We start from the raw sequence: 15,052 nt of genomic DNA, 5'->3' as shown, positions 1-15,052 counted from the left end.
ACCACTTTATTTACTTCTAATTTTAGCATAGTCGAAAAACACACAAAAACACATCTTCAAAATTCCGAAGCACACAATAAAGAATTATGGCTTTGGTCCCAACCCAAACAGTGAACGAAGGGCCATTGTTTGCTGAAGTGGAAATGGCTGGTGATTCCTCTGCCCCCACTATCCGTGCCACAGTAGTTCAGGCCTCCACCATCTTCTATGACACCCCTGCTACTCTTGGTGAGTTTAATCTATGCCGGTTTTGACTTTCTTGTGTTGTTGATAACATTTGGTGTTGTTGGTATTTGCTTGATTAGCAACTTGTTTGAATGATTGTTGCCTATTGTATTGTGTGGTGTCCTAATCTGTATATTGGTCAATGTTTACAAGGAAAATCGTTACCGTTGAATTTGTGTACGTGGTCAAGGACACGAGGATCAATATGACCGAATAATGAGATAATATGTAAAATTAAGCAAGATAATTATAAAGAAAGCTAAAGGAATTTAAAGCAATTGCCTGAGCCTTGGAGAAGCTTTTGAGCTAGAGTCTCCGGGCAAGCGAACAATTAGATCTTAGCTTAGTTAAACAAAATCAATTAGGAGCTAAGAACAAAATAAGAGCAAGGTAATTCTTGTATATATTTTCAGATGATTCTTACAATGAGATGAGCACATCTATTTATACTAGAACTATGGGGTGCATGATCCACAAATCATGCCCTCTTCATTACCAATATTAATGCCAAAGGTAATAAAGAGATTTAATGCTATGACAATGAATGATAATGAAGGGCAATAACACACATTTAAGACTAGAGGAAGACTTGGGATTTCTTGTAACGGTTGCACATTGAATGACGTTTGAAAGGTGAGTTGGCATGCTTCTCCGGACCCTTTGTAGTTTCTGTCTTCGGACCATTTAACTTGACGGCTTTATAAGAGAGGCCCTTATGTTTCGGTGGTTATGAAGAGGACGTCTCCTGTTCATTTGGGCACAATTGTTTGGATTCGTAATCCTTATTTGCTTTAAGCGTGAGCAAATTTTGATTGATTTCGTTTCATTCGGACGTATACGAGAATATTCAGAACGTGCAAGTTTTCCGTCATTCCATTTCTTGAACGTACAAAAGTGTTTACAGCTTTGCGTATACGACAGTTTAAAGGAAATGAACAAAAATAAATTGCAAGAGAATTATGGTCGGGCTGACATCTACTGGGTCTAGCCGGTTCCTGATTCTGGTTCCTTCTATTTTTTCCAGGATTGATCTGGCAGCCCCCATTTCTTTTCTTTATTCCGGAGCTAGTTCGGGCTATCTCCGGTATGATGCCTTTGGGCACACATTTTTTTTTTGGTTATTGTTCTGGAGCCATCTTTAGATGCTTCCGATACTTATTGTTGTGGTTTCCGCTGCTTTGATGCAACAGTCCCCAGTGTCCGTAGACATTACTGTTCTTTATCTGAGTTGCTTTTCGGTGACTTGCTCCGGAAACGCTCCTGCCTTCTGTTAGTCTGTGGTCTTGACGGGTATGGTTCAAACCGGTGTCTTGAATGCCTCCGGTCAAAGTTCAGGTGACCTTGATTTCGTGCCGTAGAAGATGTCGGTATATTTATTTGTTCATCTTCTACACGAATCTTCGACGTATACCGATTGTGAACATCTTCCCACGTCGCTGCCTCGAACTCTAGCAGGTTTCCTTGAGTTTTCGTGAAGTCACGGAGCAGCTCGGTCTCCCCTTGTGATATGCGGAAAATGTTTGCCTTTCGCATTTGCATGTGCCTTTCGCATGTGCTTTAATAAACATATCTGCGAGCCTAACAAATGAATCAATAGAGTGTTCGGGTAAAAGATTATACCAAGTTAAGGCCTCTTTAGCCAATGTCTCTCCGAATTTCTCGATTAAGACTGATTCTATCTCATTCGGTTTCAGGTCGTTTCCCTTATCAGCCATGGTGTAGGCCGTTGTGTGCTCCTGTGGATCTGTTGTCCCGTCATACTTGGGGATGTCCGGCATCTTGAACCTCTCTGGCATCAACTCCGGCACGGCTTCGGGCTTATATGCCGCTGGTTGTATCTCTTTGCATCTGGGCCCTCCACGACTGGCGGAGCCCCCAGTATTTGATCCATACGGGCTTGCAACTCCTTCGCGTTCTTTTCCGCTTCCTTAGTGCTTTTGTTCATCTTATCAGTTATGTCTTTCATAAATTGCAAGACTTGTATTCGGAAAGGATCATCTCGGACGGATTCCCTCCCGGATGCGTCTTCATTCCCAACGGTCCTTCCCTCCGTTCGGTCTCCACTGGGTGTATTGTTTCCGATAATTGGTGCTGGAGGTGTTCCCCTGGGCCATCTGACTTCGGAGTTTGGGTTGCTAGGAAGTGCTGTGATAGTTTGTCACATGAATTTCATCTCCTCCATCATTGACCGATGTTGCTCCCTCACGATCTGCATTGCTTCTTGGGGGTTTTCGTCAGTAGGTGTTATTTCCTCTGTAACCCGTTGATTTAGACCATTTTCTGGGACAGTTGCTCCATCATTGTTCTCGGTAGTGAGATGAGTTTGGTTATCAACAGTGTTTGTCATATCTGAAATATATGTTCTAACAAAAAAGACTTAAGAGAATTAATATAAGAAAGTGGGTCACAATGATACCACAATTGTCTTGGCCCCACGGGGGGCGCCAAACTGTTTACACGAAAAACCGTTACAGTTGAATTTGTGTATGTGGTCAAGGACACGTGGATCAATATGACCGAATAATGAGATAATATGTAAAATTAAGCAAGATAATTATAAAGAAAGTTAAAGGCATTTAAAGCAATAGCCTGAGCCGGAGAGCTTTTGAGCCAGAGTCTCCGGGCAAGCTAACAATCAGATCTTAGCTTAGTTGAACAAAAGCAATTAGGAACTACGAGCAAAATAAGAGCAAGGTAATTCCTGTATATATTTTCATATGATCCTTACAATGAGATGAGCACATCTATTTATAGTAGAGCTATGGGGTGCATGATCCACAAATCATGCCCTCTTCATTACCAATATTAATGCCAGAGGTAATAAAAAGTAATAAAGAGATTTAATGCTATGACAGTGAATGATAATGAAGGGCACTAATGCACATTTAAGACTTGAGGAAGACTTGGGATTTCTTATAACGGTTGCACATTGAATGACGTTTGACCGATGAGTTGGTATGCTTCTTCGGACCCTTTGTAGTTTCTGTCTCGGGTAGCAGCTGTCAAGTTACTCCTCCGGAGCGTCGTTATACTTTTCCGGAACCCCTCGCTTGCTGACTCGAATCTGACATGTCACCATAGCCACGTGTCATTCTTTGATACGTCCACTTGGTGTCGACGGATTTTACCCTATACAGTCAAAGTCTTTCACTGGTGTCTCAGCTCCTTGTATCCGGATGCGACTTAATCATTGGAACTTTAAGCCAAAAACAGAAGAAAATAAAATCATTGGGCGCATTTGCCCCAATAAGGTCGTTATAGAAGACTTGGATGAGAATTGACAGCGTTATGCGAGGAATTTACAAAGTTTAGTGTAGCGTTTGAAGATTTCCATGGTGTCCTACTAAATATGTGTCTTTAATTAAAGAAAAAAGCTTCTGATTTGGGAGGTTATTTCATCTTACTTTCAAAGCTTTCCTGTTTATTGTGCTTTGCGTTCTTTTGGTATAGTATGCGATGTTCCCCTAAGTGTTAATAATACTATTGACCTTATAGAAAAGGATGCTTTACATTGATTTTTTCTCCTTCAAAAGTTCAGTTGGCATAATCGTTAAGCTTTACCACGTGGTTCTCTTGAATTAGAATCAATGATACTTAATTTCTCTAACCGGTGATGAGCAGAGTTTGTGAGCTGATCCGTTATATTGCAAGGTTGAATAACATGTTTAGTAGTAGTTCCTATTAGCATAAATTATGAAAGTTCAGAGTTTGAATGTTCTTGGTAGTGTGCCTATCCTCAATCAATCATGTCTTGGTCAATTAATCGAATTATGCCTTTTTTATTAACCTTCTTTACTCTCTGTCTTTGCACATCAAAGGAAAGATTCTGTTTCAGTGCATGGAGCGGAAAAGAGCTAAAACTTCGAGTTCACTTCATGATTATATGTTTGGTTACTTTATGGTTGGGAGGCTGGAATTTTCTAATTTCATCTAGATTTTTTTTTTTTTTTGATGAAGAAGTTTCTTGGTTTTGCTAAATTCTTCAATTGGGATTCATTAAAAAAAAAAGTAAATCTTGAATTATGATAGTTACTGCTTGGCATTTTTTCAGATAAGGCTGAGAGGCTGCTTGCTGAAGCAGCTTCTTATGGTGCTCAACTGGTGGTGTTTCCCGAAGCATTTATTGGTGGTTATCCACGTGGATCAACTTTTGGTGTCTCAATTGGGAATCGGACAGCCAAGGGGAAGGAGGAGTTTCGCAAATATCATACTTCCGCCATTGACGTGCCAGGTCAAACACTTTTTGATTTCTTGACCAATTTAATCTTTGCCAAGAAAAATATTTGACTAGAGATGATCTCAAATGAATTCAAATTCGGAAGAATATATTTAACTGAATAGCATACAAAAAACTGAATATATTTAAGAAGATAAGGACTTTGTGACACATTCTTAGGATTAAGTTATAAATTTTCTCTAAACAGTATAACATAGTTCCATTTCCAGTTAATAGTGGTTAGAGGAAAATTCAAGGTATTCAACATTAATTCAGCTTAAGCTGAAAAGGACCTTAATTTTAAAATTCAGAGCATAAAAGTTAAAAATTGTTGATTCGGGGTAAAGAGAACCAACAAACATGTTATGAAAATTGAAATTTCTTTCTGGACTTTGTAGCTAAGATACGTCATGCTAAAACTTACTAAGTCCTTTACATTTCACTAAAACATATGTATGTTGTTTGTCTGTATGTTTCTCTAACCTTTCTTCCCATCTTCTAATTTTTCCCTCCGATAGCTTCGCATCCCTCCCCCACAAACATCTTTCTCTCTTTTACAGAATTTGGTTGCAGGTCCGGAGGTTGATCGTCTGGCAGCGATGGCTGGAAAATACAAGGTGTACTTGGTGATGGGTGTTATTGAGAGAGATGGATACACATTATATTGCACGGTGCTTTTCTTCGACTCTCAGGGTCACTACCTTGGGAAGCATCGGAAGATAATGCCAACAGCACTGGAGCGGATAATCTGGGGTTTCGGGGACGGATCAACGATTCCAGTTTTTGACACTCCAATTGGAAAGATTGGTGCTGCAATATGTTGGGAGAACAAAATGCCACTTCTAAGGACCGCTATGTATGCTAAAGGTCTGACATTTTTTTGCTAATCTCTTAGGTTCTTCTTACCTACCTCGAGTATCATAGCTTTTGGGGACGCTTTGATATTTGTTTCCAGTTTAAGTTGCTCGCATCTTTGGCGATAAAATTCATCTAGGAAAGCGGTTGTTTTATTTGTGCTATTAGAGTAATGAACCCCTTGGCATCAAAGTGCCGAGTTAATCAGGTGCTTTTCTGGCTTGGGGCACCTTCTGATCTGAAAAATATGGCATAAATTTTCATCAATAATTCACAGTGTTTAATCACGCTGCAGTAATTTCTGATCATAATGTATTCAAACTTTTGAATTACTGGATACATTGTGGGTGATTTTGCAAGACTTTTTGTAGGATGGTATACCAGTTGTCTCCTCGTGTCTTTTTTTTTTTTTTTTTTTTTTGATGACAAGAGAACCCGCAGCCGCTACCTTTCGGGTGCGCACAGGGTAAACCCCGCTCCTGTGCAATAGCCCACAAACCACACAGGAGAGATAACCCGTACTAGGCAAGCCCCGTGCGATGAGCTCGACCTAGAAGGCAAATCCCCTGCTGTCTCGTCGTGTCTAAATACTTCATTTCATGAAGCTGAATTTCATTGTCACTGTCCACAGATAGATCCATCATTACTTTTGTGGTTGTGCCTCTTTGGAATGATTGTTGTCATTTAATGGCCTATTCTGTGCCCCTTGGCTTTGGTTCAGTGGCAAAGATAATACATTACAGGATGTGTTTTAAGTGCATTTCACGAGTTTGAAACCTGCTTGTTGCACCATGTTTGGTATTTAAGTGGAGAAGGATAGCGAGATGGATCCATTATTCCTGTGTTGGAAGCTACAACAACAGGTTTTCTCGGTCAAATGGGGGCCAGTTTGATTTGGCATAAGTAATAAGATAAAGTTTGATAATTGATAGTGTAAGTAGGAGAGTTGAGCCACTAATCTTGGTCTTTGTAGGAGTATAAAGGGGAAAAAGTTGTATTTTGAATAGCATTCCTGAATCCTATGTGATTGCTCAGTTTATTTCATTTTCTGTATAACATCGGTTTGAGAAACGGATATTGCTGGAAATGTCATAAAAAGCAAGTGGATGTTCATATTTGCAATGTGTTCCTAAATGGATTTCCACAAAATTTCTAAATTCTTTTCTGTTGCAGGCATTGAGATATATTGTGCACCTACAGCTGATTCTAGGGAAGTGTGGCAGGCATCGATGACCCACATCGCCTTGGAAGGCGGTTGTTTTGTTCTATCGGCCAATCAGTTCTGTAGAAGGAGAGATTATCCACCTCCACCGGAATATGTTTTTTCCGGCACAGAAGAAGACCTTACACCAGATTCCGTTGTTTGCGCTGGTGGTAGTGTAATAATATCACCGTCAGGGGCTGTTCTGGCAGGACCAAATTATGAAGGGGAGGCACTCATCTCAGCTGATCTAGGTACGTTACTGAGCTTTCTTATTTTGCCTTCTCAAATTGACATTAAGTAGGCGTTTGGCCATAGATTCCAAATAGTTTTCACTTTATTTGGAATTTGTGGAGTTAGAGTTGGAGTTGAAGATGGAGTTGTGTTTGGTTATAATTTTGCAAAGAATATTTGGGATAATGTTCATGCTTGAATGTATTTTTCAAATTTGAAATACAACTTTAAAAGTGAAAAGTGAGTTGGAACAAGTTATAAGCTATTTTCCAAATTTAAAATACAACTTCAAGTTGGATTTGGAATTTTCATGGCCAAAAACTGATTTTCAAATAAAGTAAAAGATTATTCCGGGAAATAATAAATAATTTTATGGCCAAACGGGTCCTAAACACCCCCCCCCCCCCCCCCCCGCCCCCCCAAAACACACAAAAAGAGCAGAAAAGCAAAGGAGTCATAGTCCAGCTTTTACTAACTCTCAATTTTACCAGATCTGGGAGAAATAGCACGAGCCAAGTTTGATTTCGATGTGGTTGGGCACTATGCGAGACCTGAATTTCTTAGCTTGATCGTGAGGGATCATCCGGTGTGCCCTGTTAGTTTCACTTCTACATCTAGTACTAGTAAGGCAGAGAGCTCTCCCAAATGAAGACGGCCTCGTCACCACAGCATCTACTACGTTAGAGAGCCGTCCCGAATAATCAGAACCTCTTGGATGATCGTGTAAGCTCGAGGTGACAAAATTGCCACCTCTGTCAGCAAAGGTTGTATAGTAGTCCTTTTGTTCTATAACTCAATGTGTTTTAACTGTATGAGAAACATGGTGATATTCAGTCCTGGTTAATGAAAATCCAGTCTGTTGTTTCTTCTGCTGTTTGATACCTGATTCATTGGCTGTTTTCTATGATCTCACATACTTTCTGTACATTCATTTGGCTTTTGGATACTATGTTGCTTGAATCCTCCGGATAAATGCAATGGGGATTATAGTTTCCATGAAAACATGACAATCACGATTTTTCATACCATGTAACTTTTCTTGTTCCATATCGATATGCTTCCCCAAATTTGACGCATATCCATGAGGCATCTTCAAGTTCTGGACTCACTAGCCTTGGATTGTTTTGTTTCTCCTGTAATCATAGCTCTTTTTGTCTGTAATATTTTGGTAAGTTCATTCTAGCCTTAGCATTATCTTTTGTCTTCCCTTGACATCCATTATTGTGTTGAACAAATTATCAAAGTGATTTTTTCAATATGCTTGACATCAAGATTATGTTGGAAAAGATTATCTTTCCAATATGGTAACTCCGAAAATATGCTCTGGTTAGTCTAATTATGTGCAACACCATACCCGTCGAATTTGTACGGTTGTTTTCTTAGTGATCTTTGGAAAGTTTTGAACCCTCTCCCAACTACCCTCTCCTGGCACTATTGCAGGTGGATAGTCTCGTTCAACTTTGTTCTTCTTGAATGCATTTTTTGTAACTTTGTTCTTCTTGAATGCATTTTTCATACTCCTAAACTCATGATTTATTGGTAAGAAGTGCTGGTGACAATCAAATCATGAGTTTTTTAGCCATGTTTTAAAGTAAACAATTTAATATTTTTCATGTCATAGGGACAAGCTAACTTTTCAACTATCATCCACCTGGACCACATCCTGTATGTAGAAAAATCATTAATAGTCCACATTAAGATAACACGCAGATTAAAATCCTGCTTAAGCAAAACGTCAAGTGTTTCAACCCCTTCAACCGATAACTATTTCAATCATCAATCAAAGATTGCAAGGACACATCAATCAAATCTTTTGAATTACGCGGGCCAAGATTAATGCAAGTAGGAGTAATATATATGGACTGGTCATATATATCTCAAGAGAAGATTATACAGTGTTAAGATGACATGCCAGTAAGAATATGGTGCAACAGAAATAGAATGAGGAGTGGATCCATCTAAACATAAACCCAACCTAATATTCTTTGGTTCGACCGCGAAGTGCGGATCCAAAATGCCTCCAAGCCTCTTCATCTAATGGATGACACAAAACTAGGTGTCCTTTTTTCATACTGCATCTCATATGAGGAGTGGGGCTATTTGATGCATACAACCTCTTTAACCTTGGTATACGAGGTAAATGATGCGTCGCCTAAACTTACAAGATTCTAGATCGATATCATCCTAATAGTATAACATGAAACCTTTTTCACAACATTCAATTCTCATCGAAGATAGTCCTAACGTAGACACCAATTTCTTTGCCTTATAGTAATTATCAAGTATCTCTAGATTTGCGTCAACTAATTCGTGTATAAGGTAAATCACAAAGTCCATTACACCTTGAGGAATATTCCAATTTGATTTGATAAATCTAACAACAGTAGACAATTGAGAGCGCGGATTCCCATTACATAATGGTCGACTAACAACATGTAATTGTTAAAAAAAAAAAAACGTCTAGCTTCTTCAACATGGTCATCAGATTCAAAATCGAAATGCATCCCAGAAGTATCCTGAACAATGTCGTGCATTTTAGAATTTTGGACGTTAGGTTCCATCGACCTACTACTTTCACCACCACCACCAACAACAAAAAAACATACCCAGTCAAATCCCACGAAGTGGGGTCTGGCGACGGTAGAGTGTACACAGACCTTCACCAACAACAAAGTTTTGAAATCTATCAAGCTTACTATCAATTTTCTCCATGACTAGTCCACACTGTATAATTTTATCTAAACCTCTTTCGACAAAGATGAAGCTTAACAATCTCCGGTGTTAAGTATTTCCTACATTGACATATCTCACAAGGACACTTAATCAAACCACTAAGTAGAAAGTGTTCAAGTGTCATTGCATAGTTAATAAAACCAACCGACACTTTCTACTAATTCACCCCTCATCCCCACTCGGCCAATATAATTCCTATTATATAGCCAACTACTATATTCCATCTACACAAAAAACACAAAGTTTGAGATTGTTAAACATCCATTAAGTAATTGATTGTTAAACATTCATTATGTAATAATTCAACACCTACTAATATTTAAACATACATTAAGTAATAATTCAACACCTACTAATATTGTTAATTTCAAATTTAACACTTACTTAAACTAATCTTATTTTAATTTAATTCAAGTTTCAACTTAAGACTAGTCTTATTCCAAAGTTCAATTTGATTCAAGGTTCAATTTATTTTAATTCAGAGTTCAGTTATAATATAAAGTTGAGTTTAATTCAAGTTTCAATGATCAATTAGAACACTCAATTCAAGATTCAAAGTTCACTTTAAGGTTGAAGTTTAACTCAAAGTTCTACAACCAATGTAACTAAGTTCAACAAAATTCAATTTCAATTTAACAATGTAGTATCAATTCGAGGTTCATTTATTAACTATTATTTCTATGTATAATTAATCCAACTAAATTATCCAAAATACTAACATGAACAATAATCAAAAGTATATAAATCAACTAAACTACAATTAACAATGTAATGCATTTAATAATGAATAAGAATGAGATTGAAAACAAAAAAAAATAAAAAAAAAAAGAGAAAAAAAAAATGATCTGATTAAAGTTTGGGTGGCTGGCGAACTGGGGGAGTGGGGCTGGGCTGAGACGTCAGAGCAGGAGGGCTGGCCGACAGTAGGAGATTGCAGGTGTAAGTGAGAGAGAGTTTTATAGCCTGTTTGGTCAAGCTTATTTTCCCCCTAAAAGTACTTATTTTTTCAATAAGTACTTATTTGAAAAAAAGTGAGGTGTTTGGTCAAGCTTTTGGGAGAAAATAAGTGCTTCTGGGGAGTAGCAGAAGCAGTTTTTTAGAAGCTAAAAAAATAGCTTTTGCCCAAAAGCACTTTTTTGAAAAGTACTTTTGAGAAAAATACACATAGAAACACTTTTTAAAAGCTTGGCCAAACATTAATTGCTGTTCAAAGGTGCTTTTTAAATTAATTGGCCAAACACAAACTGCTTTTAGCCAAAAGTACTTTTTTGAAAAGTACTTTTAAAAAAAGTACTTTTTAAAATAAGCTGATTTTAGAAGCTTGGCCAAACAGACTATTAGTCCCCTAAGATCTGAAAAATAATACTCCCCCTGTTTCAATTTGTTTGAATCTATTTCTTTTTAGTCCGTGCCAAAATGAATGACCTCTTTCCTAATTTGGAAACAAATTCACTTTATGAATGATTTACAGCCACACAAATTTTCAAAGCTTATTTTGAACCACAAGTTTCAAAAGTCTTCCCTCTTTCTTAAATGTCGTGCCCAATCAAATGAGTTCATATAAATTGAAACGGAGAGAGTATTAGGGTTGGTTTTTAAAAAAATATTTCACAAGACTAGAATACCGACCTAAGGAGGTCGAGTATTTAAAAAATACTATAGTTTTTTAATTAACATAATAAAATTTTGTATTTTTTTAAAAAAGAAACAGACTTCAAAAGGTCGGTATTTTGAATAAATATTTCGTGGGAACATATTCCAAACCTATTTCAGTAACTTGGAAATATTTAGTTAGTATAGTTTCTTTTTTAAAAAAACTTAAAAAATAAAAAAGAGGCTAAAACCGACCTCCTGAGGTCGCTTTCTTTTTCTAAGCTCTTTTGAGTTCGCTTTTTTCCCGACCTCTTTTGAGGTCGGCTTTTTGGGGTCGCTTTTGACAGAGTTTCTAGTAGTGACACACCCTAATTAAGGATGTTTGGTATTTATTTTTTCAACTTTTTCATATTTGATTGGTCAAGATGTTCTGGAAAATATTTTCTATAAGAAAACAATTTTTTAAAAGAATTAGAAAGATAACTTTTCTAGTGAGAGTAGGGAAAGCAAGTCGCCTAAGTGGCATTTCACACAAATCGTCTCATCCACCCTCCAAACACCCTACTCCATCCCACCCAACCCTACCACTATTACTCGCACCCCCACAATGTTTGCTAGATTAAATATATATGCTTTTGAAATAATATTTTCTGGTACCAAATAGTAAAAAATAAGTAGGAAAATCACTTATTTTAAAAAAAAAAATTTTCCTCACCATACACACCCTAAGAGGCATGATTAATGCCAAAAACTTAGTTACACCCGGTGTTTGGGCACCAATAAATACTAAATGCTCATTCTTCATACACACGTTTATCTATTTACATGGTCAAATAATATGCATCATAAACTTAATTTATTATTGATAAGATTAAATTTTAACTTTACCATAAACACCGATTCCACTTAAAAAGAAATTAATATGGTTATACAATTGATAGGGGTAAATTTGTCCTATTTTCATAGTTGAGGGACATTTTTTGCCCTTTGCCAACTAAATAACTACCATTAACGGTCACGTCCACCTCCGGAAGCGGCAGTTACAATTACAAACAAGATTTCAAAATTCCCTCTCCAGCTAATTCAAGTCCCTTTCTCCAACGCAAAAAAACAATCAGAATACATCTAACCCATTTGCAAATTCAGAAGAAAAAAAAAATCGTAAAACTAACAAAAAATGATTTCGTGCTATTATATGTTGTTTCTTGTATTTTGATTATCTTTTTTATCTGTGGTAGCTGCTGCTTCCTTTTCTCAAACTGCTTTATCATGACATTTTCGCTTTCGTTAGTTTCATTTGCATATTGCTTTGAATTGCTTATGCTTATCTGACCTTTTCTCCTCATGTTTTCTCTTGAGCCGAGGGTCTTTCGGAAACAGCCTCCCTATCTTCCGAGATAGGGGTAAGATCTGTGTACACTTTACCCTCCCAGACCCTACATTGTGGGATTTCACTGGGTATGTTGTTGTTGTTGTTGTAAAGAAAAATGATTTCGGCCAAAACCCGACCAGTGAATGATGAGGACTTGCTTGTTCGAATGTGTATGGATGGTGATTGAACTGTCTGTGCCGCAGTAGTTCAGGCTACCACTGTCTTTGTTGCTCCCAAACGCACACACAAGTATACGTGGTCGTACAAGTAATATAGACTGTTAAGTCCAGATATCGATCCCACAGAAACTTAGATTCTACTGTTAAGCTAATTCAAATACGAATGAAACTATTCAAGAAAGTGAAAATCAAGATGTTTGTTGTACTAAACTAAAACTGAAAAGTAAACAATTTGTGATGGGTGTTTTTGTGACTGGAAATATCTTGACAAAGATTGTAAGAATTATCAGGTGAGAGAAAGATCTAGGGTCATGGCTTTCGACAATCCAGTTGATCTACGGACAATTCCACCTATTTTATTTCCTAGGTTACTAGTTGACGGGTTAATTTTACTTTATGATATTCTCTCGAACTACTCACAAGCCTGTAGATGTTACTATAACGCCTATATCTCTATGGTCATCAGAGGTAACAAGAACGCATTTATTTCTCCGTATTCAACTAAGTAGGGCTAAAGGGTGTATCTCTATCTCAATAGCGAAATGATTAAATCGAACAAACTCTATTTATTCTTATTACGTACGTGAATTCCCTTTCTCAAGTCCAATTCGCGCACCACAGATAGTGTCTACCTATTGTCCAGATAATCAAACAATTAAGATCAAGAATAAATAAGCAACCCAAAATATGGAAAATCAATAGATAATAATTGTCATCAAACCAACTTTCAAGTCTTTCGCCACAACCCTAGAATTAAGAAGTTTAGCTACTCATGATTCGATCATAGACAAAAGAATTCATGAATAATCTAGGGTTGAAAAAGATGAAAAATAAAATAAACCTAGAGAGAGAAAATAGAGCGAGGACTTACAAGTCTTTGAGTAATCCCAGCATACCGTTTTCAGCTAATAAAACGTCTATATATAGTCTAGGGTAAAAACAAAAAATAAGTAAACCTAATCCTAGTCGAACCGGGAAAGCTGCGCAGAACCCCGCTTTCCTTTCACGATGCGGATGAAAAGCACAATGTCCTGAGGCCTCCCGCTTTCCTTCCGCGATGCGGAAGGATCGCCTGATGGTAATGCCTGGGCTGGTCTTCTCTGTTTTCTTCACTCGATGCGGATGAAAAGCGAGACCTTCAGTTCAGTTATTTTTCCTTTTAGTTCATCACTTGTGGTCTTCAACTCGTCACCTCGTCTAATCGTCATATGCTCCAAAATCACTCACTTTAAGCACAGTTTTCCATTGTTTGTCATCATCGTACCTATACACATGAAATATAACGACATAAGTTCAAATATGACGATTGCCTCATGAATTAAGCAATAAAAGTCATAAGAATAGGATGTAAAATGACACAAAACATGATATTTGTGCCAAATATCAGTCTTCTTCTATTCAAAATGCTTTACCATGTTGTTCTCTGGATTTAGGATCAAGGATATTGAAGTTCTCTAACCAGTTATGAACAGAGTGCTGATCCATTATATTGCAAGGTTGAACTACATATTTAATAATAGTTGCTACCAGTGAAAAGTTTGACCGTTCGAAGTTAGAATGTTATGAGTGTGCCTATACTAAATCAATCATGTCTATTAAGTTAGAATTGTCTACCAGTGAAAATTCAGTTTTGATTATATAACTGAGAATGATTTTTCTAGTTAATAAAGTATTAGTCATTTTGTTGCAATACAATACCTTCACTCTTGCCGTCAAAAATCTTTTTGCTAGATATTAAGATTTAGGTAGTTTAATTCAAAGTCCTAAAATATCAGACAAAGTTTTACTGTCATTTAACTAAAAAATTTAAATATTGAAACGAAAATTTAGTATATTCCTAATGTCATGACTCACGACTATATAAGAAAATAATGAACTTTTCTAAATATGAATTGTAACTTTATAATACGTAAAGTAATTTTCTAGTGGTTACAAGAAGATTTTTGCTGAAGAATTATAATTAACTGTGACTTCAGATATTGAAATAAAAAGTTGATACTATGGAAGAAGATTTAATGCATTCTTATGTCACTATACAAGAAAATTATAATTTTTTATATTAAAAAGACTTAAAATGATATTTAATTCTATTTAACCTATGATTTTAGTTTGGGTTGTTCAAATGAGTGAGCAAATTAGGTTAAGTTTCTATCTCTCATTAATTAGTACACATACCCACCCCGTTGGATCCGACTTTCCCTTCTCCCGTACATTTATGTTGCTTTTCTTTCTTCTGTTTATGACGATTTTATATACCATTTTAAACTCAATTTGTTTTAATCAATTATTTTAATTTTCCCATAAAAATAATAGTTGAATGTATTAATCCTTAAAAGGATAACTTTATAGCTTTAAATGGGGAATTTCGAAAAAAATACATGAATTTTATTAAAAATGTTTATGATATCTTATTAAGTTTTCGCACTAGGCCATTGATTGTATTG

At 36.7% G+C, this 15,052-nt stretch overlaps 1 protein-coding gene across 1 annotated transcript; it reads left to right on the top strand.

Annotated features, from left to right (window-relative positions):
• Window positions 1-7,597, top strand: LOC132600618 (bifunctional nitrilase/nitrile hydratase NIT4B). Its single transcript, XM_060313911.1, has 5 exons — window positions 1-228; window positions 4,277-4,456; window positions 5,015-5,308; window positions 6,470-6,751; window positions 7,223-7,597. The coding sequence occupies exons 1-5, from the start codon at window positions 87-89 to the stop codon at window positions 7,378-7,380; spliced, it is 1,056 nt and encodes a 351-aa protein (XP_060169894.1). The 5' UTR covers window positions 1-86; the 3' UTR covers window positions 7,381-7,597.
• Window positions 7,598-15,052: the final 7,455 nt, after the last annotated feature.

This window comes from Lycium barbarum, chromosome 6 (genome assembly GCF_019175385.1).
Source record: "Lycium barbarum isolate Lr01 chromosome 6, ASM1917538v2, whole genome shotgun sequence".
Taxonomy (NCBI): Eukaryota; Viridiplantae; Streptophyta; class Magnoliopsida; order Solanales; family Solanaceae; genus Lycium; species Lycium barbarum.
This window is presented reverse-complemented; position numbering and strand designations above follow the sequence as displayed.